At 38.3% G+C, this 26,173-nt stretch overlaps 1 protein-coding gene across 2 annotated transcripts in view; it reads left to right on the forward strand.

Moving 5' to 3' along the window:
• Positions 1 to 25,464, forward strand: part of LOC131063634 (uncharacterized) — a 91,339-nt gene extending 65,875 nt beyond the window's left edge. For both annotated transcript variants that reach the window (XM_057997531.2, XM_057997524.2), the window contains exon 3: positions 25,115 to 25,464. In XM_057997531.2, coding sequence (XP_057853514.2) covers positions 25,115 to 25,333 — 219 coding nt within the window. In that variant the 3' untranslated portion in view covers positions 25,334 to 25,464. The remainder of the gene's footprint in view (positions 1 to 25,114) is intronic.
• Positions 25,465 to 26,173: the final 709 nt, after the last annotated feature.

Here is a 26,173-nt window from a genome sequence, read left to right on the forward strand (position 1 = left end):
CTTGTGACAAAGCTTGAGACATAAATGATCCACAATTCGAGAGTGGCTTACTTATCTGTTTCTTTTCGATTGGCTTTGTCAATTTAGGAGGTTCTGTTTGCTTGATCCTTTCAATTGCGCCCTCCTTGTCCTTGTTAGCGACGGTGTCTTCATTTTCACTATTTTTAGGAACCTTTGCAAATATCCAAGATGGCTTACCCTACTCTGGGTTCACTACTCTGTTTCTTAATTGATAATTACTTTTCGCCTGGGCTACTGCTGCCACAGTAGAAGCTCTCTTTTCTTCATCCGTTAAGTTTCTCAAGGAATGTGTTGGCTCTCCATTACGGAACAATTTCCTTAGGGATGGGATATCCACATCATCATCGGTAAAAACTTGTTGTACAATGTGTTGTTGGCTTTCTCTCCTCCATTGTGCATCTGATGATTGGTCATCCTCAGATGAATCCTCATCCCTACCCCAGAATGGATCTGACGACAGTACATTTACTGTGGGCTCATACTCACTCTCATGGTCCTTATCTTCTGCAAAACCCTAAGCAATCATACATTGTTTTGAAACATGGAGTAAACTGCAGACTTCACATCATGGATATTCTTCCACAAATTTATTTGACTTCTTCAACGGATCAGGAGTTTCTTTGCTTGGATTCACATTTACCGGCTTACCATCTTTCCAATTTGTATTGTTTGGTATGTCATGCAATCTTGGTCTATTATAACTTATAGGCTTGTTACTCATATATGGGGTGGCTTCTCATTTTGGCTTTTCTTACCCTTCATGTCTTTCAACATGTCCATGATTTGGCCAAGCTCATCCTTTTTTGTTACTTTGGGATGATATAATTTTGGATCGTCTCTCTTACAAATTCTTCCAACAACCTTTCTGTTATTTTCAATGGTAGCAATTGTTTTAAAAGCTTGTTGTAAAGTAGTGGGTTTGTGAGATAAGATCTCATAATGAGTTACTATCAAAAGCACTCAAATAGAAATCGATTAAAAATGAGTCAACAAGTCTGATGTCTATTGGTATTCTATTAAGTACTTTATTAAACCTTTTATTAAATTCAGAAATTGTTTCATTCTGATTCTTTTTTATGCTGGTCAATTCATGAGATGCAAATGAAGTATCATTATGTTCTCCAAACTCTTCCAAAAATATTGTCACAAATTCTTGCCAACTACCAATGCATATATCAGGAAGATTTCTATACCATTCTCCTGCATCCTCTGTTAGAGATTGAACAAACAATTTCATGAAGACATCTTCATGAAGGATTTCAGACTCATCAATGGTGTTTTTTACATTTATTACGTGTTGCTCTGCTGAGTCGATTCCATTTCCTGTGAATTTAAGGATAACTGACCTCAAATTATTTGCAATCTGATTAGGATATCCGACTATCCCACTGAAATCCAACTGTTTGTACGTTTCGATGGTCATAGGTGGTTTGCAACCATAGTTGTTAGCTTGGTAAATCTTGTTTCCTCCATTATTACCATTGTTTCCATTGTTACCTCCACCATTATTGTTATTTCCATTTCGACCATTCTCATTACCATTGTTGCCATGGTTTCCATTGTTACCATAATTCCCCCTATTATTGCTACCGACATTTTCCCCAATGTTAGTCCTTCTTTCATCATTATGATTATTGCATTGTCCATAATTATAGTGATTTCTATTTTCATTGTAGGGTATATTTTTCCATTTATCCTTCTTTTCATAATTATTTTCCACAACATCAAATAATGGATTATTATAAACCCTGAATGGCTCTTAAGTTTCTTAGGTGAGGAGGACTATACCTAGGAGTTGTTAATCTACTTGCCTCCCCCTTTCCCCTCTCTTCCTCCACCATGTTTAATTTAGGGCTTTGCATAGTATTTCTCTCCAATCCAAGTTTTTGCAACACCCAATTTGGTTATCTCTTAAGTGCCTTCGCCATTTTGGATTCATCTCCATTTAAATCAGCCATTCTAAGAATAATTGCATCCCACTGCCTTTCCTCATGTTCCTCAACAGTCAGGGCTTCATCATGGCCACCTCTATTATCTTTTGTATTTAAATTGTAGAAAGGATTTTCTTCTTTATTTTCAGATTTGTCACCAGATGAAGAACCGTCCTCTCTGCTAGGAAACTTCTTATAACTCTCAAATGCCATGTTTGATTTCTTTTCATTGTTTCTTTTGTTTGGACTTAACTGAACAAAGTCTTCATATCCTTTGTGCAAAGATCTTCTCCCCTGCATTAATCTTAATGACAAGTTTCTAGGGGTTTCTCATTTTTTCTCAAAGTACCAATTATTACTCATAGATTAAATGTAGAGTCGCCACCTCCTAAGAGGAATAATATTCTTATTAATTCTCCGGGATACTTCCTCCAGCAAAGTCTGAAAAACAACCACCAGAAATTCTGAACACTTCTTGTGACAACTCCCCAGCAGAGTTGCCAATTTGTTGTGTGACTTGAATGGGGAAAACAAAACTTATCAAATTTTCAATTAAAAAATACCAGAGCTTCTAGGTGAATGTCAAAGTATGTATGACAACTCCCCAGTAGAGTCACCAATATGTTGGTTCCCAAAACCACAGATTGGAAATCAAAAGGACTTGCCAAATCCCTAATTGATCCAACTAGCCTTGGCCAACGAAAAGGAATGGTCAAAGACCAAATTCCTCTGCACTTTAGGCTCCACTAGACTTAGGTGGGTATACCCCAATCTCCAAAGTATAAAGAGATTTCTTTATAGTGAATTTAAATTATTTAATGTAGTTGTGTACAGGAATGGCAAACAATTTCCTACAACTATGCTTTTAACTTGTTTGAATCTGAAATTTGAGTATAATTGGATGTGAATAAAAGCTATAACAAAATGTTGTTGGAACTAAGAGTAATTATGAAAGAACAAGGCAAGTAAAAACTAGTCATGTATTTCTCTAGTGAGGACCTTATGCACACTTAATCTTCACAGGAAAACAAAATGTTGTTGGAACTAAGAGTAATTATGAAAGAACAAGGCAAGTAAAAACTAGTCATGTATTTCTCTAGTGAGGACCTTATGCACACTTAATCTTCACATGAAACCAATAACAAACCAGTGCCTTATCTGACAGTTTACATGCCACTTAATGGACGAATACTTGTGATCCTTGGAGACAGTATGAAGAAACAAACTATCACTGCAATGTCTTCAATGTATGTTATGAGAACAACAAAAACAATTCTACTATCTCTATACCAACAAATGATAAAACATTGCAACAAACCTTATTCAGATTTATCCAAAAGATCTTAAATCATTAACATCTTATGACATGAAACGATCTGAAGATGGAAACAACGAACCTTGTCTATTAATTTCTCGGAACAATTTGTGTACAAAAACTGCAGACTCACAGATACTTCATGATTCACTTGTTTGCACAAAATTGATTTTCATTTCTATAGACCCGTCTTACACAACACTACAGGTTCCAACAGACAATCTAAAAGGGCAATAGTTTTTTTACTCCCGTTGGGATACAAAATGACTCATCATATATACATGACTTAAGAGATATAAATGAAAGGACACACCCTTTCATTAGCACAAACTAAAACTAACAGAAAACTAATTGACTAACTAATTGCTAAAAACATAACAAATTACAAATAACACAGACTAATTATTTATGTCCAGCCGCTGACCACATTTTTGGATATGTTGAAGATATCCTTCGTCCTTGTATGTGGAGGCGTTGAAGATAATATCTCTGACCGTGATCTCTGCTGTAACAAAATTTTCCACCTGTTCCTCTGTTTCATTCATGTCTAATGTATCAACACGGGCAACGCTAAGGGATGAACTGAGTAGAGCTCTGCACTCGGTAATCCACTGGTGTTTGTCCTTCATGACCCCTGTATCATCTACTACACTTGGAAATCCATGATTGATGATCCCTTTACACTCATCATACTCTGTATTTAATTCTGTTATGAACCACTGATGAGTGTCAATTAGTTTGTTGACCTTATTGATCTTTTTGCTACTTAGTGTCTGATCTTGCTGGAGCATGTTTAACCTATCAAGGATCCTCTAGTACGACATAGTGTTATCCATATTTTTCTGGTAGACGGTCCAGAATTCCTCCAATGTCTTTTGCAAACTCAAATCGTTTAGTCAATAAGACACATGTTGTGTCTGTCCTTGTACTCTGCACCCTTTCCTTCAATTTTTTGTTTTCCCTGTGCAGTTCTTCACACTTCCTTTTTAATTTGGACTCATCCACTATCTAAGGTATAGGTTGTCCCCTACTTCTCAAGAGTTCCTCATATAATGCTTTATACTTTCTTGCCTCTTTCGCCAACATCTTCATTTGCGCTTTGTTTAGTTTCGAAATGTCAACTACCATATTTGCTATGACCATGGGATCAACCTCACCGACCTTTAACTTCATCATGTGTCCAAACGCTTTGTCCACATCTATTATTTTCGGCCTTTTATTTGGGGGATACGGAGCCCATAGACGCATGGCCTCATCATATGGGTCATACCTTGATCCAAGAAAAATATCATCCATGCCTTGGATATCCAATTTGAAATCCTTTTTATCTTAATGCAATAAACTGTCAAAGATGAAGGACGCACTAAGGTCCCAGCGTGTAAAAAGGATTATCCCTGCTTCTATCAGGAGTTGCCTTTCCCTTTGAGGGTCATGCCTTCCAGCTCTGTATTTATGTTTGCGTTCAATTTTTGAAGCATTTCTGCCTCATTCTCTGGTGTTATATCCGACGTGGCCTCTCGTAGCCTCTTTCCTTTGAAGTAATATAGGAAGGACTTAAATTTCTTCGACTTGATGAACTCGTCATCAGATACAAAAGAGGTATGCTCCTCTGGCCTGACATCTACGTCCACGTTTAGTCTTGCAATAGTTTGGTCTTGTGCGTCAGGCTCTTCTTCCCTTTCAGGCCTCCTAAATCTTGAAATAGCCTCATTTTCTCCTGACTCGCTCTCTGCTTCTTCTTCCTCTCCCATCTCCTGTAGTCGTTGTTTCTTCTCATCCAATTTCCTGTTTAAATCTTGGATTATCTGCATAGCCTCCTGAGACTCCTTGTTCTTGAAGATATCCCAGGCTTTAACATACTCATGAAAGTAATCACCCAGATTTTGCTTTTTCCTGCCCTCGTGGATATAGCCCTTGGGGTCATAGTTCTTCCGACCTGTGTCCACATAGAGGTTGTAATCTTCTATCAACCTCTTGTCAATGATCTGATATGGCTTTGTGGAAACAATTGTGAAATCACCGAAATGTAAGGTCCCAGGCAAGAAAACTTGTTTGTGAGCACCTCTGAGATGTTGTGCTTTTGAGATACTCATCTGCCTTGCAATCTCCAGGTAGGTGATTCTGTCAGGTGTAGGCTTCGGCAGCACATAAGGAGCTCCTTCAAATCCAAAAACTCTTACATAGGTGAAGTCCTGGCACACATACCAGTCACCCCAATTGTGGTTTACTCTGGCATCTCCATGTTCATGGGGTCTAAGGAATCTTTTGATTTCCTCCGAAAATGACCCATCAAAACATACTCCAAAAACTCTGAATAAGGCATGCACAAAAAATTCCTCAAACTTGATGTAGTGGGATCTCATGAAAGGTGAATCCCACAGTGACCACCATAGCTGTACAGGCTACTCCTCTCCATCTTTACCACGAATATTCAACTTTAACTCCTCAGGCGACATTCCCCTGAATCGTCCATAAAACAAGACAAAATGCATTAACAAAGAATAAAACTTAAACGATTTGTCAGGGTTATTATGAAGGCTTAAGAAACCCTCATGTATCTTTTCAACAATATAAGTAGCATAGTCGAATTGTCTCGGCTCATGCATCTGTGTGTCGGCAGCAAGGACCAAAGGTCCTATCCGAGCTATGTCTGGGACTTCAACTCCTCCCACTTGACCACATGCCATATAGGTATACTGCAGATACTGCCTGAAGATATTGATATCAAATGGGGACCCATCTTCTTCTGTCAATTTTCCCTTTTCAGCCTTATGAATGGCCAAATTCCACCTATTGTACACGGTGTCCATCTTTGTATACTCTTCTTCTAGTTTCTCAAAAGACAAGGGAACATCAGATTCAATACCTAGACCAAAAACCTCCTGGATGGTGGCCACTGAGATATGGATGAACGCATCGCCATTCGGTAATCGAATACATATCTTTGTAGCATTGTAAGCCCTAGCCAACGTTTTCATCAATTGCACATTCGCAAAGACGTTAGGGACTACAAGCTTACCCAATCCAATCGTCCATGGGTTTGAAATTGGGGTCGGCTTATTCCTCCTTGAATAATGATACAAGAACAATTCGTGACCTCTAATCCTGGTCCAGACATCACCAATTTCCTTGAAATCATCCTCTAACTAGTCACAGATAGGTAGGTTAACCTTTGATGTCCGGGATTTGGCTCCTGGTGAGCTCATTTGATCAATCATATATTGGTTTAATTTTCGCTTCTATGCACCCTCTCCACCTTTAGACTTCTTTGAAACACTTTCAGGAACCTCGACAACCTTTCTCTTGCCTTTTGAACTAGAGCCCTCCATATCTGACTACCTCAAGCTTTGCTGGAATTCAAATTTATGTGGCTCAATTTGACTTCCAATCTCCCTATTTTGCTTTGGTTCACTTGTGCCAACTCCTTATACCAGATTCTATATATAGACCTTTTACTTGATTGAAATGGTGTTGAGGCTCGTCTCGTGTGAGCACAGAGCTGTCTGTTGCATGTATTAATAATGGTGGGTGGATTCGTCAAGATTAGATCCTACAACGGCTAGTCGTCATAACTCCTCTCGATAATTTAATTGCTTGGTGCCTCCCGTCCTTTTCATCGGCATAAGACTCACTGATCATTTGATTGGGTATCGACATAGTTCACTTTATGTTTCATCGATGGTTATACTTTCTCCGATGCCTCCGCCTTCTATGTAGGCTTTTTCTTTATCTTTACATCTCATCGGCGTATGTTATTCCGATATATACCCTTCTTCTTTTCCTCTGTGGTGTCTCGCGCATCAGGTATCGGCATAACTCTAAATACACTTCTTCGATGTTTTAAGTTATCCCGATGAGTCCTCGTATTTGGTCCGCACCTTTCTTGTTAGATCAGATCACTTTATCGGGCATCGACACAACTCACTTTATTTTTCACCGATGATCCGATAACATCACCTTCACACTTATGTGTCTTTTATTTCTTCGGTCTATCATCATACATTTCCCTGATAAGATCTCCTTGACCCCACCTATCTTTGTTCTTTCATCGGGTGTCGGTGTAACAAAAAGTGTCTTCTCCCGATGAGGCGATGATATCCCGATGACTTGGTCTTTGATCGATGTAACTTATCCCGATCAGGTCTCCTTCTCAGCGCCTGACTTGTCTTTCTCATCGGGTATCGGCGTAACTAAAAATACCTTTCATCGATGGTTCAAGTTATCCCGATGACTTAGTATTTTCCGCTTTTTGGTATTGCCTCATCCAAGTGAGTCATGCCGATGATACCGCCCTTGCCACTTAGCCCATCGGGTATCGAAGTAGCGTGGGATGACATTCTCCGATGACCCGATGACATCGCTGACCTCTACTTTTCGCTCTCCTTCATCGGTATAAGATATGCCGAAAATCTCATCGGTTATCGGCATAACAATTTTCACCTGCCCCCGATATGTGAATGTTATGCCAATAGGTTCTTTCATGGTCTATGCCAGTTGGTTTAGTCGGGGTAACTTACACTGATAGCTTAAATTTGAATATTTTAATAATCAAGCTCCTCTTCTTATATCATTTGCACTTGAAACCCTCCAAGGAAACTTCATACGTGCTAATAAATAACAAAAGCCATCACATAGGCCCAGAGAATGCCTTACAAGGATCTCAATATTGTTATGATGCAATTTCCTCATGTAGTCCCGATTCAGTGCCAACCCTTAGCATGCCCTAGCGGTACTTGTCCAATTCTAAAAAACAGGTCACAGTAGGGTTTTCCTGTTATTTGCAGCATACTTCCTGCACATAAAATCCAACAATAAATGCTCTTATGATGAAAATGCACATATAAAACATCAAAGAACTAGCATAGAATATTTTGTAAAAATATGTGCTAACAGGTCCTCAACTTATCATTCCATTGTGACACCACATCATCACCTCCCATGCCATCTTTCCAGCTAGTGACCAACACCCTGAGGAAATTTTCGCTGACATTCTCAATGCCAAACAAGACTCCATCGCACTCCTCCTGAGTTTTTTTTATGGTGTTTGCCATGTCATTCTTCATGTGTACAATCCAATACCATTCCTTGAAGGTGTTGATATTGTGAGGATTTAGGATTGTCTGTAGCGCCAAAATGTGAGCGCGATTCTAGAAGAGAGCTCTCATGAAGGGTAGAGCTATATCAATCATCTCCTGGATTTTGAAGTAGTCCTTCTTTACCTTCACCATCTTTGCGCGAGTTGACTGTATATTGAGTGCCACGTTGTGCACATCTTTGATGATTCTCTCTCCTCTTGTCCTAATGCTCTGGATCCACTCTCTAACTACTCTGGCGGTGTTACGCACTCCTTCGAACTCCGTTGTAGTTTTTTGTGCCAACGCCATAGGGGGAATGTTGGACTCAACAACATGATGTAATGGCCTTAGCAAGTGATCTACGTATCCCTCGACCTACTGGGCACGAACCCGATACGCATCTCGCTAAGCAGTCATCTCATCCAGCTGCCTTAGCATGTTCTGAATAGAGTCCTTGAACTCTTCTCTCTCCTGTTCCTTGGTCGCCTTCCCTAGTGGGATAGATGTGATGCTATAATCAGCCAATGCGACATGTTCTGTTGGTTTGTCCTTGGGCAGAGCAACAATATGAATCGTTTGATTCCTTTGTTCATCCTTGGTGATCCTAGAGTAAGTTCTTAGCTTCTTTTTTCCTTTGGCCTGTGATTCTCCTATCCGAGAGAATATGTCCTCCAAGTTAACGGGCGCCTTGACAGTTGCTTTTCGTTGTGCCTGGGCTCTCAACTAGTCGTGAGGGATGGTTTGTCCTGATGTAACCACCAGCTCCCCACCTTGTCCTCTAGATGTCTCAGCAGACTCACTGCTTATCTGTGGCTGATCGGACATAGAAGGTGGATTAGGCGTTGTATCTAGTCCCTTACAGTTGAGTTTTCTCCCACTTCACTGAGCAACTGATGTATAGCTTCTAATAGTGGCTCCTCCTCAGTTCTACTGGGTTCTTTGGTTCTATCTGTTGGCAATTGACACTCATTTGATTGGTTTCAATATGTTGTCATTGATGGCAACATGTTCTGGCTTTCATATTTTGGTTTGGTTGTTTACCGACATTGACACCGGCATGTATCTTCACCGATAGGAGGAATTCTATGGGTACCGGCATTGCAGGCCGACATGACTTCATCAGGATAACGGTATTGGAGGCCGACATCATTTGGGAGATCCGACAATGGGCAATTAATTTTGATATTTATGTATATATGTAATTGAGTCGACATGTATATTCATTTTTGCAATTATCTATGTAAGTCGACATAAGGCATGAAGGATTGTAAGGGTATATAGGTCAGTTGATTAGATCATTTTGTGATATGAGAGATATGTGAGGTTATGAGATATATGAGAGTGATATTTATAATGTGAGGAATGTTGATTATGGAAGAGGTTATTCTGGTAAGGGTTTAGGGTAGTAGAACCGGAACAGACAGAGCTTGAACCGAAACTCTATCAGGCATAGCAGATGCAGTTTGTGAGTTCAGTTTTATGTTTTCTTATTCAGAGTGACTGTAGTCAGTGAGACTCTTTTGTGATGAGCAATGTGCTCTAGGCTGTAAGCCTTCCTGCATGTGCAGGCCCCCATATTTTGTAATATCTTTTCATATGGTCAATGGATTGATATTGTGGGTCACAAATCCCACTGTGGTTTTTCCTCTTTGAGGTTTTCCACGCATAATTCTTTGTGTTATGGTATTCATTTGTGTGATTGGCTTATTGATTGTTTTACTTCTTTCATTTATATATGTATCGGTTTACCGATTGGTGAATGCATGTTTTAATAAGGGTAAAATTGATCATTCCGGTAGAACACTGATTCACCACCCCCTCCTCTCAGTGTTCTTGGATTCCAACAATTGGTATCAGAGCCTTGTGCCTCAGAGGAAGTTTAACAGCTTGAGGAAGATCTTGAATCCGGAATCCATGGATATGAGTTTGGAGAAGCAACTTGAGGTAGCACTTGAAGATTAGGATGATGAAAGGATGAAGAACTCGAAGTTACAAGATTAATTGAATTTTGCTCAGGAATTCATTCTTATTCTACAGGAGAGGTTGTCATCTCTTCAAGCTAGGAGGAAGGAACTTCTGCAAAATTTGGACAATGATGAGAAAGATGCCCTAAATGAAAGATGTCAGAAGCTAAGTCAACAGAACATGGTTATGAGGAATGAAATGCAAGCCCTAACTATGAGGATGTCAAAGGAGATTGAAGATCGGAAGATGAATGAAGAAAATCTTGGGAGATCTCTGAAAGATAGATCTGAAGAATGCATCCGGTTGGTTCATGAAAATGATATATTGAGAACTGATATAGTGCAATCATAGAGTAATGAACAAGAATTTGAAAGACAAATGATAATTCTGAGAGATGATCTGATTGTTGCAAGTGAGTACAAGGACCAATTCAAGGTTAGTTCAGCACAGTTTTAGGAATTATTGAAAAGTCAAAGACAGAATAAAGATTCCAGTGGACTTGGACTTGAACAAGGTTAGAGCTCTAGTATTGCTAATGAATATCAAAACCAAAAGGCACCGGTAAGGTAGCTTAATGCTTACAAATTTAATGGTAGATGCTTTGTTTGTAATAAATTTGGTCACATGGCTAGGCAATGTAGAAATAGAGCAAATCAGAACTATAACTCTGCTCTCGGACAATGTTCTAAATGCAATAAGTATGGTCATAAGACAAAAGATTGTAGAATGCATGTTAAATATTATGCATGTGGAAAATTTGGACATATGGCTAATCAGTGCAAGTCAAGCAATTATACCGGTTTTAGCCAAGCAATTCAAAATAACAATGTTACATGTTGTGCATGCAATAAGGTTGGACACATAGCTAAGTTATGTAGAAGCAGAAATCCACCGGTTAACAATGATGGATCAAATGATAAAGGAAAAGAGAAGGTCGATGAAATCATGCAAGATCATATCAAGAAATGGGTCAGGAAGTCAGATGATCAATCAGCAGATGGAAATGCATCGGTTACTCAATCGACATACGAGGTTGCTCCTGCACTGGCAGGAAGCTCATCCGGTAACTGAGGCTTATGCCTTAGGGGTAGGCAAATTTCATGAACATACTGCTTAAGCCCCGGGAAGAGGTTCTGGAAGATGTTCCAGACATTGGAAATGTTTATCCAGCATGGAGATGTTTGACCCGAGATCTGGTATCTTTCACCGGAAGTCATTCATATCAATGACGGATTAGGGTTTCTTGGAGGTTAAAAGGTTGAATCCACTTCATTTCTGATCACCTTGCATACAGAGCGATTCAAAGCGAGTCTAAGGCAATTCAGTGCGATCCGATATCTTCTTCAACGATTTCACCAGCGATTGGAAGAGTTCTTTAGTGTTTCACCTGCAACTATTTCTCAGGTACTTATCGAAATTATCTTTCATCATGGAAGTAGGATCATCCTCTGCACCTACTTTTATTGCAAATCCTACTGTTGTTGAGGTAAAGGATTGTCCTAGGCCAATTTTCAAACGATGTCTGCATATTGCCACCTTGGATGATTCGGCTGGTGCTTTTTCCCGTGTCTCGGATGGAGTTGTATATGTGGAGTTGTCAGAGCATACATTCACTGCCACGTTGAGGATTTGGGCACCAGTGATATTAAAAGTATGTATATGAACGAGTTAATGGGAGACTCTGGAAAGATCAAGCTCGAGTACAAACACATTGAGGATCTAGGGTTTACCGACATTATGGATATTCCTGAATTTGAGGATGAGATTGTCAGATATGTTTTGAGCAGAGTGCATGGAGAATTCATCTGGTTGGACAAATCTTATAAGATCTTGAAGGAGGCCATTAGGGCCATCACTGGTTTGTCGCAGATTGGTCAGCGTCCGAAGATGAAAATTCCTAATGATCGGGTTAACACACTCACCGGCGCAACTTCGGACCGACGATCGATGAGGGTTAGCACCATCACAGACAAAGATATTAGATTAGGTAGCATGATTATTGGATACAAGGTAACTCAATCCAATCGTCTTAACTCTGTTTCTATCTCTTGCATTTATGTCACACATAAGATCATGAGGGAAAATGAGAAGTTAAGTCTTTGTGGGTGGATGTTAGATGAATTGTTAATTAGCCTAGGGAAGATCAAAGGAGAGAAGAAGGGAACATTCCTGTATGGAAACCTTATTGTCTTTGATGCTATTTTTCATTAATGAAACTCCTGGTTTTGGGAAGAGACAGTGGGCATTTGATATCCCGATAGGAAGACAACTGAAACAATCTATTGCTACATTGGGTAGTCAACGAGATGACAAAGTTTGGGGTTACTTCAAGGCATTCCAGAAGTCTATGAAAACTAGAGAGAGGGTTCCAAAGCAAATTGTTGAGAAATACTCAACCGAGATATGCTTCATGTTTAAGAAGGATGAAACCTTAATGGAAGTAGTCAAACCCTGGAAGATATGGATTGAAGAGATGGGTTATGAAGTTGATGCATTGATTTTGGATGCTTATGCAAAGATGTTAATTGATGCACCTATTGATGAAGCTGATAAATCCTTTGGTACTGCAGAACAAAAGAAGCAAGAGGTTCAAACTAAGTTTAACCGGAAGAAGAGGGAGAAACAATAGGGCAAGGCAAGCAAATTTGTTGAACAGGTATCTCAAGATATCAAGGCATTAATGGATGTTGTTCTGGAAAAAGGAAGGAAGAGGAAAGAGCCTAAAGTTTTTATTGAGCCTATTCCATCAGACACCGGAACTGAGGATGACACACCCTTAGCATTCAAGAGGGTATTGAGGAAGAAAGGTGAAGAATCTAAGGAGGAAGCAAGGAAGCAATCGGTTAGAAAGGTTACAATCAAGGTACCGGCACAGAAAAGAGCTCCAAAGGATGGTGCAGAATTGGTAGATGAAATTACTAAGGATGGTATGTTGAAAAATGTACAATTTTATTATGAGCATTTAGATGATGATGAACAAAGAGAAGTTGAGGAAGCAATTTTATTATATCTGGATATATATAAGAAAGCTTTGTTAGAAATTGAGAAGCAGATACCGAAACAACCATATGACAATTTAGATGCTAGAAGATTATCAACTATGGAGGAGGATAAGCGGATAAAGATTCATGAGTTGTTAACTACCTGTGGATCCATTACTCCAAAGGAGTTGGATAGGACTTGAGGTTGTAGACAGAAAAATCTTTCACAACAAGCATAGGATAGTTAATCTTGTGTTAGGAAACGTTAATGAGATAATCACTGAGACCCAGAAGGCATGGGTTCAATTCTTTGCTAAAAACCCTAGTTTCCACACTTCACCGAAGGCTAAAACTGACACTATAGACATCTCGGTTGAAGGGAAAGGTAAAGGTATAGTGGGTACCTCATCTTCAATTTTGAAAGATATTAAGATATTGGATATAGAGCCCCCGATATAATCTAATGTACAGGACACAAAGGTGATACCGGGAAATGTTGAGATACCGACAGATTCAGAGATTCTATAGGTTACAAATGTTGAGGACAATAGTCCTCCGGATCAGAATGTACAGGTTGAGGTCACAGTTCATAAGGAGGAGCCGACAGTAACTGATATTGCACCAAGTGGTGAAGCCACCAGTGCAAAAGAGAAAGCTATAAAAGTTAATCAACCATCAAAGGAGAAGAAAGAGGAATCCGACAGGGAACCGGTAGTGAGTGCATCATTGTTGTCAATTGACACCTCATAGGTAGAGCAGAAAAGCTTAATTGAGATGAGTTATATTGAGCTCATGATGATGGTTGTACAGAAGATGAAGGAAGGATTTGTGGACAAAGGAGTTATTGATCAGTATATCCCAATTTTGCATAGACTTGTCCTGGAGTGCAAATCTGACAAACGAGAAAGCCCATCCGACAAGCTTAAAACAATCACATAGCACATTTCTAAGGACTTTCAAACTTCACAGCATATATCAAACTTGCAGGCGTTGGAGAGATTTACATAAGCCAAGAGAGCAACATTTGACCAGATGATTGAGTCGGAGAAGGAGATTAATGATAAGTTGAAGTTGATTGATAACGCCTTAAGGCAATATACTAATATTTACAGAGTATGTTGTAACATAGGTTTACTTACAACAGATTCAGATAAAAGTATTAAGGATGCTCAGGAGAAGATTGTAGGTATAGTCAATTCTTTTGATGGTTCAAATTCTTTGACTACGTCTATTGATGGTCAGATTTTGGTATTGGAAGCTCAAGTTTCAGCTCTTGAGAGGGATAAAGATAAAATTATAAGAAGAGCTAGAGGTCTCAGAGGATTGATGAGTCTTTGGTTGGACTTAATAAGTGTACATAAGAAGGAGTGTATTAATATGGTTGGTAAGCCCACATCAGCAGAACTTAAGGATAAAGAGTCATATGCTCACATGCTTAATGGACTTGTATCTGTTTCCGGCACACTCAAATCAGGTTGGGATACTTATCTAGAGCTTTTGGAGAAAGCCTATCTGGAAATTTTCAAATATATTGAGCTACGGTAAGGTGTTTTGGGACATTATTGTATAGTCTTTCATTCTTCGTCCCGGTTTTTGGTATTTTTTTGGCATTGATGTCAAAGGGGGAGGTATAGGTGAAAAATATATTCTTAACATTAGGTGATATGGAGGTATGGAGTATTTTGTTCAGATCATGATCATAGATGGATATTCAGCTCAGGGAGAGCAGTCTCAGAGTGAAACCGGTAGATGGAAACCATTATCATTTTTCACATGAGTGTTGCCATCAATGCCAAAGGGGGAGATTGTTGGCAATTGACACTCATTTGATTGGTTTCAATATGTTGTAATTGATGGCAACATGTTCCGGCTTTCATATTTTGGTTTGGTTGTTTACTGGCAGACACTGCACCGGCACCAACAGGTATCTTCACCAGTAGGAGGAATTCTATGGGTACCAACATTGCAGGCCGACATGACTTCATCAGGTTAACGGTATTGGAGGCCGACATCATTTGGGAGATCCGGAAATCGGCAATTGATTTTGATATTTATGTATATATGTAATTGAGTCGACATGTATATTCATTTTTGTAATTATCTATGTAAGCCGACATAAGGCATGAAGGATTGTAAGGGTATATAGGTCAGTTGATTAGATCATTTTGTGATATGAGAGATATGTGAGGTTATGAGATATATGAGAGTGATATTTGTAATGCGAGGAATGTTGATTATGTAAGAGGTTATTCTGGTAAGGGTTTAGGGTAGCAGAACTGGAACAGACAGAGCTTGAACCAGAACTCTATCAAGCATAGCAGATGCAATTTGTGAGTTCAATTTTTTTTTTAATTCAAAGTAACTGTAGTCAATGAGACTCTTTTGTGATGAACAGTGTGCTTTAGGCTGTAAGCCTTCCTGCATGTGCAGGCCCCCATATTTTGTAATATCTTTTCATATGGTCAGTGGATTGATATTGTGGGTCACAAATCCCACCGTGGTTTTTCCTCTTTGAGGTTTTCCACGTATAATTCTTTGTGTTATGGTATTCATTTGTGTGATTGGCTTATTGATTGCTTTACTTCTTTCATTTATATATGTACCGGTTTACCGGTTGGTGAATGCATGTTTTAATAAGGTTAAAATTGATCATTCTAATAGAACATTGATTCACATCCCCCTCTCATTGTTCTTGGATTCCAACACTATCTTCCTCCTTTTCTCCCTCAACTATGGTGTTATCTATGTTGTCACCTTCCTCCTGCTGCAACTCATGTCTGTCAATCCCCCGGTAGGCCAAAAGGGATCAAAGACCATCAAACATGTAAAACCAACAGGTCGGCCTCCGCCAAAGAGATTCCTCCAGAAAATCCAAAGGATGAAGTGCGGATCAAAGGGAAGGTCGGCCATACGCCAAGGAACATCGGAATCAACGAATTGTGCTCTGCAAGCTACGGAAATGATCCGGTAGATTCACCAATGCAATAGGTCCAAGCGGTTCTGGTGCCAGAAATTTTTCTCGGAATCTGGAATCAATAACTTGTCAGAAAATGATCCAAAGGCTCCGCAATTTAGGAATAAGGAAGATGATAGTGTCTTCAAGCAAAATCCAGATCCACAAAATCTGGTGAGCCAATGCAAGAAAAAATACATAAAGAAATGTTGAAATTGCAAAACAAAAAACAAACGCTAAATAAAATGTTTTTGGTTGATGTAGGATTGCCAAGAACTGGGGATGCTCCTGCATCAATCAACTACTTGATCCGAGACCTGGCGGTACTCGTAATCTCTCATTTGCTGAACATCTAACCTTGAGTATTCTCGTCGGCGGACCTCATAGTCATCTAGGCAGTTAGCCCAGTAGTCCTTTATGGATGCCTTAGCTCTATAATTCCTACCATAGGCCTTCTTTCCTAACCCAGCGGGGTCGAAGTATCTCCTATGGAGATGATCCTACAAGCAATATGTTGCCAATTCATCAAAGGATTCCTCGGCCTGTACAAAGTTTTTGAAATATACATCATTCTCCCCTATGGACATTGGGAATGTGAACCTTGATTGCTTTTTCTCTCTGACTATGTTGCCTGTTGGGTGCGCCTGTCTTGCAACTTCCATGAGGACCATTTTGTTTGATGGATAACGGGGAAGCCAGTACGGTGCGCCCTCAAAGCCTGAGATTCTGATGTAGGAGAAGCGAGCGAACTGAATGAACCATGCCTCGTGCTTCCATATCAAAGCAGTAGCCTGTTTTGATAGCCTTATGTGTAATCCCCCTTGCATCATCCTAACCATGTGCATTGTGAATGCATCATTCACGCGCTCATATTGACTAACTGCATAGGCAATGTTGTTCTTCTCCCTTTGATCTATGTCATAATAGTGCAGTTTGGGGTAGCAGTCATATACCTTCACTTGATTGGGCCCATTCCCAATCTCACCCCTGGCAGTTGTTGATGCCTAGCAAACATATAGACTAAGTAGGAGGTCATGGTGAAATATTTCTTCTCCTCGAGTTCAACTAGCTGCGTGTGAACGTTGTCGTTGATGATATGAGCCCAGTTAAACTTAGCCTTTCCATTAACGACCTGCTCAGTGAAATAGAACATCCAATCCTCATATAGGTTGGACTGGGGGAGCCCCATAACTCGGCTAAGCAACATGACCATTTCCCTGTAGTCATCATTAAACTCACTTTTGTAGGTCTTTTCGACATTCCTAGTGCTTGGGGGTCCTCTTACTTTAAACCATTCTTTGTTTATTAATATCTTGCACTTATTGGGATCCTTGTCAACGACGAGTTGGGCCTCATCAATGGTCACCAAGGTGGCACGTTCAGACAACGGGATGTCAAATGCTTCCCCAATGGCCTCAGGTGTGAAGTCGGCCATTACCATTCTCTTTGCCACCGCCATTCTTGTTTCTGGCTGATAGTGCCTTGCGGCCTCGACCACAATCTCATAATTTTGTATTGTCGGTGGAAAACCAGTAGCCTGCGCGATGCCACTTTCTAGCATCCGCCTGGGTTTGCCATATGCATTTGGAGCATACACTCTATCTCTGAAGTCTTGATTGTTTATATGCCCAAGGTCTATATCCCCAACATTATCCCACTCACTCTAGACCTTTGACTCTTTGATCACCCCCTGATACTGATATTTCATTTTTTCCAGCTTGCAGGGAATGTCGGCTTTGGAGGTTTGTGATGTTCCTGGTGCACTAGGTGCCTTTGAAGACTTTGTCGTCTGATGAGGCATTTATCATGCACACCCAGACACAGATTACGAGACAAGTTTTGATGCAAAAACACGGGTTAGCAGTTTCAGAAAACGGCGTTAGCATAAAAATTGTTAAACAACCAGATAATTTAGAACTTGAAAGCATGTTAAAACGGGTTATTTAAACAATTTAAATTTTGTGTTTTAAATACGATTGAGATACTAAAGATTGGTTGGTTTTTTGGTAGCTGATTCAAGCAGAATTTCAAAAAGAGTTGCTCTTGATTGTTGATGGTTTGGGAAAGATGCTACGACTATCAGTTTACGCGAATGAGCATTTTGAATTTTCAATTTTGTTTCGTGCTTAATGTTTTAAAAATGATTATGCTTGCAATTGTCTAGAAAGATGATCCTACTTATTTTGTAATTTCGGGCTAGGATTCCTAAATTTTATCCAAGTTTGAAATTTCGGCTAGGAGGCCGAATTTTGATAGCTGAGTGTTGTTGTGGGATGTTTACTTGGGCATTTAAGTTTTCAAAATTAATTTGAAACCTCACTTCGTATATTAAACCCTAGGTTAAACAACATGATCATTTTGCACAAATTTAATCATTTGAAGGAGAAATTCGAATGAACTTGGCGATTTTGTTTTCATACGACTTCGGCTAAAGAGAGACCCCTTCTGCAAACTTGGAGATTTTAACTTGTTGGCACGATTTTGAACCTATTGTTTGATTTTCGGCTTGAAAGAGGTTTAGGCGATCTGATTCTTCATTTTATTCTTATTCTCCTTATCGGCCAAATGATGTTCTTTGCACGATTTTAAGATTTTGAATGAATTTTGGCTTAAGAACACCCAATGCGTGATTTGAACCCTATGAAGATTGTCGGCTCAAAGGATTATTTTGCGTGACTTGGCTCTCTTGAAGATTTTCGGCTAAATAGAAGATAGATTGCGCGAACTAAAGTTGTATACTGTGATTTGGACTTCTCCCATTGTTGGCCTAGGAGATGATGTGTGTGACTTAGGGGTTTTAAGACTTTGTTTCAATGCCTTTATAAATCTCGGGTTTCTAGGCCGAAATGCGGGATTTTGAGCCCTCTTGTTTACCCTAAACCCTCAAATTTCGGGCTAAAAGTCTGAATGCATGATCTTGAAATGCCTTAATACGCCCTTTATTTGAAATTTGAGGTAAAAGACTGACTTGCGCGATTCTCTTTTTATGTGATATCGCACTTCGTCTCCAACTTCAGGCAAATTAGAGATTTTGCGCGATCTGGACTTTCTCGGCTTCTTAGGTGGGAATGGGCGATTGTGAATGCCCTTGCTTATTTCAAATAATGAACTATCTTGTGCGAATTAGACTTCCTTCTAGCCAATTTCGGTTTGGAAGCTGACTTTCTGAGTCTTGGCCTTTTCAACTTTTGGCTTCTCGCTTTCCTTTGCGCGACTTAGACTATTTTCTCAATTTCGGCTAAGAGACCGATTTCGCAAACTTAAGTGCCTTTAACCTTTTTCGGCTAGGTGAAGTGTTTTGTGAGATGATGGCGCGATGTGGTAGCTTTTGGCATTTTCGGCCTAAAGTGGTTATTTGCGCGTTTTAACTTCCTTCTCACTTTTTGGGCCTCTTAGACTATTTTGCGCGATTTGTAGCTTTGCCAATTTCGGCTTGGAAACCAATTTTGTGAGCTTACTCGAACTTTGTATTGGCTTTTTTCAGCTCAGGAGTCAATTTTGAAACTTTATCTTGTATTTCGGCCGTAGAGGCCGATTTTGTGCCTTTTAAGTTGAATGTCTGGCTAAGAGGCCGATTTGAAAGTCTCTTTTTTTTTAGTTGTACTTCGGCCTTAGAGACCATTTTGTGAGTTTTAGCGATTTTGAACTTTGAGTTTTAATTGCTCAACAAATGCGTTCAGCTAAATTGGCAGTTTTGCGAGAAATGTCTTGTTTACTTATTCAACTTCGCATCCTTAGTCACTTTGCAAGATTTTGCCATATACATTGCAAACTCAAAATTTAGGCCAATTCAGTCAAAAGGTGCAACTTTTGATTTGCCTTAGGCATCCTAGCTTCAAGCTTCAAACTTGCTCATGAGATTTTGATTTGACAATATTTGTGATTTCACCTCAGGTTCTTCATTCAACTTCCCTTTGCGAACAAAATCGCGATCAACTTTCAAGGTGTGAATTCTCTAGGACTTAGGACTACCACATCTTCCCTCTGCGAATTTACCAAAACTTCCTACTCGGGACCTCAACGAGGATAAGACGAGAAAGGGGGGCCCTATCGACGACGGGGAGTGTGTGCAAGCCACAACAAGACTTAACCCTCCCCGTGGTTTTTCCCATTTGGGTTTTCCACATAAAAATTTGGTGTCTCTATTATGGTTGTGTATGTCGTGCATTTCATTTCTATCGCATACTCCATTTCTTGCTAAGGATATCTAAGATCAAATCAAGTTTCAAATTATCAGTGTTTTATTAGTGTACGATAAAGGGGGTGATAAGGGAGGGGGATGGAGTGTGGTGAATTAATTAATGCTTTGACAAGTCATTTTGCTCTTCAAAGAATGCGACAAAGGAGGATATGATCAATGTCCATTATTTTGTTGAAAAGGTGTTGAAAAGGAGGACTCATTCATTCCTAAAGAGATGACCAAAATTAACAAAATAATTATTTGTATAAGTTTCAATAAACATAATATTTCTTCTATTCGTCAAAATCTATTCCTTCTACTTGTGAATGCCCTTTACATACACGTCTTACTTTATTTCTCACTACGTGACCATCCTCATCCAGTTTGTTTCAAAATACCCATTTAGTTCCTATCACATTCTTGTCAATCGGTCTTGGGACAAGTTCCCAAGTTTGATTCTTCTCAATGTGTTCTAATTCTTTTTGGATAGCTTTCATCCAATGTTGGTCACTGCAAGTGTCCTTCACTGTTTTCGGTTCTATTTCTGAAATTAAACATAAGTTTACCTATTCTTCAACAACTTTACTTCTAGTGATTACAACTTTGTTCTTGTTTCCAATAATTTGTTTCTTTGAATTATTCTTCTTCACATATCTTGGAGTCTTAGGAGCAATTTCCAGAGCATCTTCCTTATCTTCCCGTATCTATGTTTTTTCAGCCTTTTCTTCTTCTAGTTTTTTGGTAGACTCATCAGATTCATATCCTATTTTTGTAATTCTATTATTTGAAGTGCCTTCATCAACTTTCACATTTGTGCTTTCAACAATTTATAACATTTGTAAGCTTTTCTTTTAGTAGAGTACCCAAGAAAAATACCTTCATCAGCTCTCATGTCAAACTTTCCTAAATTTTCTTCATCTCTCTTGATATAACATTTGCTTCCAAATACTTTGAAATATTTCACAGATGGAGTCCTTCCATACCAAAGTTCATATAATGTCTTTTTATGATTCCTTCTAATTTGTACTCTGTTAAGAGTGTATACTGCAGTGTGTATTGCTTCGTTCCAGTAGATTTCAAGTAGACTTGATTCATTTATCATTGTTGTAGCAGCCTCTTGAATTGTTTTGTTCATCCTTTCAACTACACCATTCTGTTGAGGTGTCCTAGGAGCAAATGAGTGTCTTTTTATCCCATGGTTCTCACAAAAGTTATTGGATTCATCAGAAGTAAACTCTCCACCTCTGTCAGATCTCAAGCATTTAATTCTTCTATCTATCTTATTTTCAACTATGACCTTGAATTTCTTAAACTTTTCTAGAGCTTCAGATTTTTCTCTTAAGAAAGTAACCCAAGTCATTCTAGAATAATCATTAATTAAGAGCATGAAATTCCTGTCACCTTGTTGACTTCTAGTACTAGTCAGTCCACAAATATTAGTGTGCACTAACTCCAATAGTCCAATAGAAAATTGTTCCTTAACATTGAAAGTTCTCCTTGTTTGTTTTCCAACTTGACATTCTTTGCAAATAATATTAGCAAGTTTTGTGATCTTCGACAAATCTCTCACGGCTTGAATTGAACTAATCCTCGCTAGATTATCAAAATTAATGTGATACATCATTCGATGCCATAGCCAACTCTCGATAATCTGCACCATCAAACAATATCCACCAGTAGTCTTCAACTAATATACATTTCCATCTATCCTCTTTCTAGCTGCAATCAGGGTTTCAGACCTCTTTTTGATCTCACATCCATCATCGTGAAAAACAAGATTATATCCATTTCCACACATCTATCCAACATTCAAAAGGTTATGATTCAGGACTTTAACATATAAAACATTGTCAGTATTACTTATGCCATCAAAGCTGATTGAACTGCTTCCAACTATCCTAGTTGTTTGATCATCTTCAAATCTAACAACTCCATCAAATTTCTCAAGCTTTACAAACTTACTCTTGTCACCAGTCATATGATTTGAACATCCACTATCAATAATCCATTCATCCTTCTCTCTTCTAGCATGAAAAGCAAATACGATGGTACCTTCTCTTTTAGCAGCATCTTCTGGGGCTTTTTCTATCACAACTTTAGTAGGGTTAGCAGAACAAGAATCTTCCTTTACAACCAAGAATAAACATTCACGGTCTTCCTCATAATCAGATTCATCATTAGAAATATTTGCATCTTCTTTAACATAATAAGCCTTCTTATTGAATTTTCCTTTAAATTCCTTATTCTTTTGATTTGCAATTCTATTAGGACATTTAGAAGCATCATGGCCAATCTTTCCGCAGCTGAAACATTTAAAGCACAAATTACCTTTGTACTTTTTGGTTCCTTTCTTCATCATTCTCACAAAGTTCGCCTCAATCTCATCAAAATTCTCTTCATCAGATTCCTCATCTTTCTCTAATCTAGTAGCCTTGAATGTCATCTCTGCTCTTGCACTAGTAGTACCAAATTCTATCATCTGAAAAGTAATTAAAGAGCCATACAAGTATTCTCTTGTGTACTTATTCTGATTTTGTTATTCTTCTATTGCTGAAAATTTAGAGCTATAGGGTTTAGTAAGAGTTTTGAGTACCTTTTTCACAACTTCATCTTTCGTTAAGTTACCTCCAAGATCTCTTATCTCATTTACAACATCATCTATCTTCTGCAAGTAGTTGGTTATATTGTCTTCTTCTTCCATCCTCATGCACTCATTTAGTTTTAGCTTTCTGCAACTTAGCTTCTTTAACAGTATCATCTGCTTCATAAGCAGATCCCAAAGATACGACCTTTGTTAATTCATTCTTAAAAAGAGCACTAAAGATAGTATACCTTGCCTTTTCATTGTCTTCAAAGTTCTTGATCTCATTAGGAGTGTTCACCATAGTCTGCGGTTTAACATACTTCTTTGTAACAAACTTCCATACTCAACACTTTTCACCTACCCAACATCAACTATCAAATCGTCAGGAAGATAGATACTCTTGCATACACCTTCATCGCATTTCACTTTCTTTCACCCATCTATATTCACACATCCACAATATCTAAGCATCACTATATATATCATCTTCACATATGCAAAGTCTTCCAAGGTCAGCTAAGTAACTAACTGAACAAGTCGGCACTAAACATTCCCGTGGTGGAATGTAAAGTGGACCACAACACATCTTAACCAAGACCAAAATAATCATCAAACATGTTATACAACGATCCATAATCATTAGAGCAACAATAGGAAGTGTAAACACCTGGGGTCAAACAAACCTAGAGTAAAACACCATCGAACTTGAAAATTATGCTTGTGAAACCCAAGAACATGTGCCAACTGGATAAAATGAATCTAAGGACATTATCAACTTAACTCCAAAACCGCAACGCCAAAAACCATAACGCAGAGAAACGCAGAACATACATTTCATACAGAAACATTGTCAAACATGCTAGTAAACACAACTTCCTTATCATAGCAATCCGGAGCACTAAATCCAGAATATAACATCTCCAAGCATAGCTTAAATATCCAAACCACAAGAATAGGTATACAATATAGAAGATATGCAAAACAAATCACTCAGCGCTACTACACAGAGAAATCAGCATCTCTTATACCAATTAGTCACTAATGACAACCAGAGTATGTTGACATCAATGACAACACATAAATAGCTCATTTTGATCAACCTTGCAACAAGCCCTTGTATCTCCAATCATCTTTTGCAACATTTGAACTACCTTCACCCTTGTTATTGAGTTCCATAATTTCATAAAAAAAAACCATCCTTTCACAATGACATTGAATCAATTAACCTCCTCGTTTGGCCTCATCCTTGTATAATGATATTAAATCACATTAAATAAACTCCTCGTTTGGCTAGACCAACTCTATGATTGTGGATAAATTATCCCAATCTTTAATCTCTTTAGTTTCTAGCGAGGTAAAATCCTCTTGTTAGCACCTTGATTAGCCATTAAATATGCCACTTTGTTTTGTGATATGTACTAATGAGATACCTAAAAAGAATTGTATTTTGATTGCCACAATACCACTTATATGATTCCTCTCAATTTCCAATTTGGACATTTACCTTTTTAATTACATTAATCCCCTTCCACTTCAACCTTCCTATAACTTGTGCCAATAGTTGTTTCTAGACTAGCATGTAACGCTTTTCCATTTTACATAATTATTTGTTTGCACCCCTAGAAAGATCCTCCAAGTACAAAATCACCTTTGTTGTTACATAGCCTATGAACCAACTCTTTCTTGATCAAGGTACCTTTGTTGTTACATAGCCTATGAACCAACTCTTTCTTGATCAAGGTTAACTTTTGATTCTCTGTGAAGATTAAATTTTACATCCTCACATAAGATCTACCATTTCAATGCATCCCTATAGTTGTTTTTTACTATTCACCTAGGCTTTAAGAATTGATGTGAAATAAGTTTTTATTTTCATTGGTTTTCCCTTTTAACAATTTGTTATCTTATTCTAAATTTAAAGGACATTTGGAGAAGACATTCAATTGCTTAGTTTTCTCAATATTTGCAATTTATTTATTAGTTTGAATGAATTACCCATCTAGTTTATAAGAAAGAAAATGTTTTTTCCTCATATTAACCTTCATGTGGACTTTTTTACAACTAATTTATGTCTAATGTATCCAAGCGGATTTGATTGCTAATTTGCAGGTAAATGGATTGGTTGGAAAAATGCATGATACTGCAAGAAGCTTTCTTTATTTTAGAAATAAGACGAATAGAATGCTGGAAGATCAAAATGTCTTTGCCCATGATGCAAGGACTAGTCAAAGACAAAGTTATTTCCAACCTTTGGGTTTTAGTTTAAATTTTGTATTAGGAGTTGCTCTACTCTCTATAGTTATAGGCTTTGTTATTGGAAAGCATTAGAATCTTTATCTTCGAATAGAAGGATGGTGTGAAACAAAAATTGCTTCTTTTCAACATAGGTTATTAAGTTTTATCAGTTTGATCATAGAAAAATCTTATGTTCTTATGTTAGAAATCGGCCTTTCTTGATAGTTGACTTTCTAGTTCTATTCGTTGTGAGTGGGATGCATTATTGGGCATCTTCATGAAAATTGTGTTGCTCTTAGCTAGTTTGTGTGGTTATATTCTTTTGGATTTTTGGTGTGCTTGATTTATTTGAGTTGTATGCCTTATACTATATAGTATGACACATGCATGTTCTTGTTCATGAATGTGTTATCCAAACAACCAAATGGACATCACCTACAAGGTAAAAACTATAGGTAGGTTATTTCTTGAACATCAAGAAAATGTTTACCAAGAAGACAAGTTGAGGTGACAAAGTAAAATCTATGCTATTGTTAGTCGACATTTGTATCTGTAACTTTACATGTATTAAATTTTCTTGTGATATCAATTTATTCATTACATCTTTCTTCATATTTGTAGTATCTACTATGTTTTTAAGAAGTTTTTTGCCATGCTATAGTACATAGGATGAGTTGTTATTTGTCATTAATAGCATAATACAAGGTGAAGCACCCCCTTGTTTGATAAAGTAATTATTCAAAAACAAATTCATATTATGGTAAAACAACCAGCCATACATTACAAGTGGCAGGTGCCTACTCTTCATATACACACTGTGTGTGTGTGTGTGTGTGACCTATCTATTCTACTTGTCTAAGTTGCATTGCTCGATAAAGTAATTATTCAAAAACAAATTCATATTGTCGTAAAACAACCAGCCATACATTACAA

The sequence above is a fragment of the Cryptomeria japonica genome, chromosome 5 (genome assembly GCF_030272615.1).
Source record: "Cryptomeria japonica chromosome 5, Sugi_1.0, whole genome shotgun sequence".
Lineage (NCBI taxonomy): Eukaryota > Viridiplantae > Streptophyta > Pinopsida > Cupressales > Cupressaceae > Cryptomeria > Cryptomeria japonica.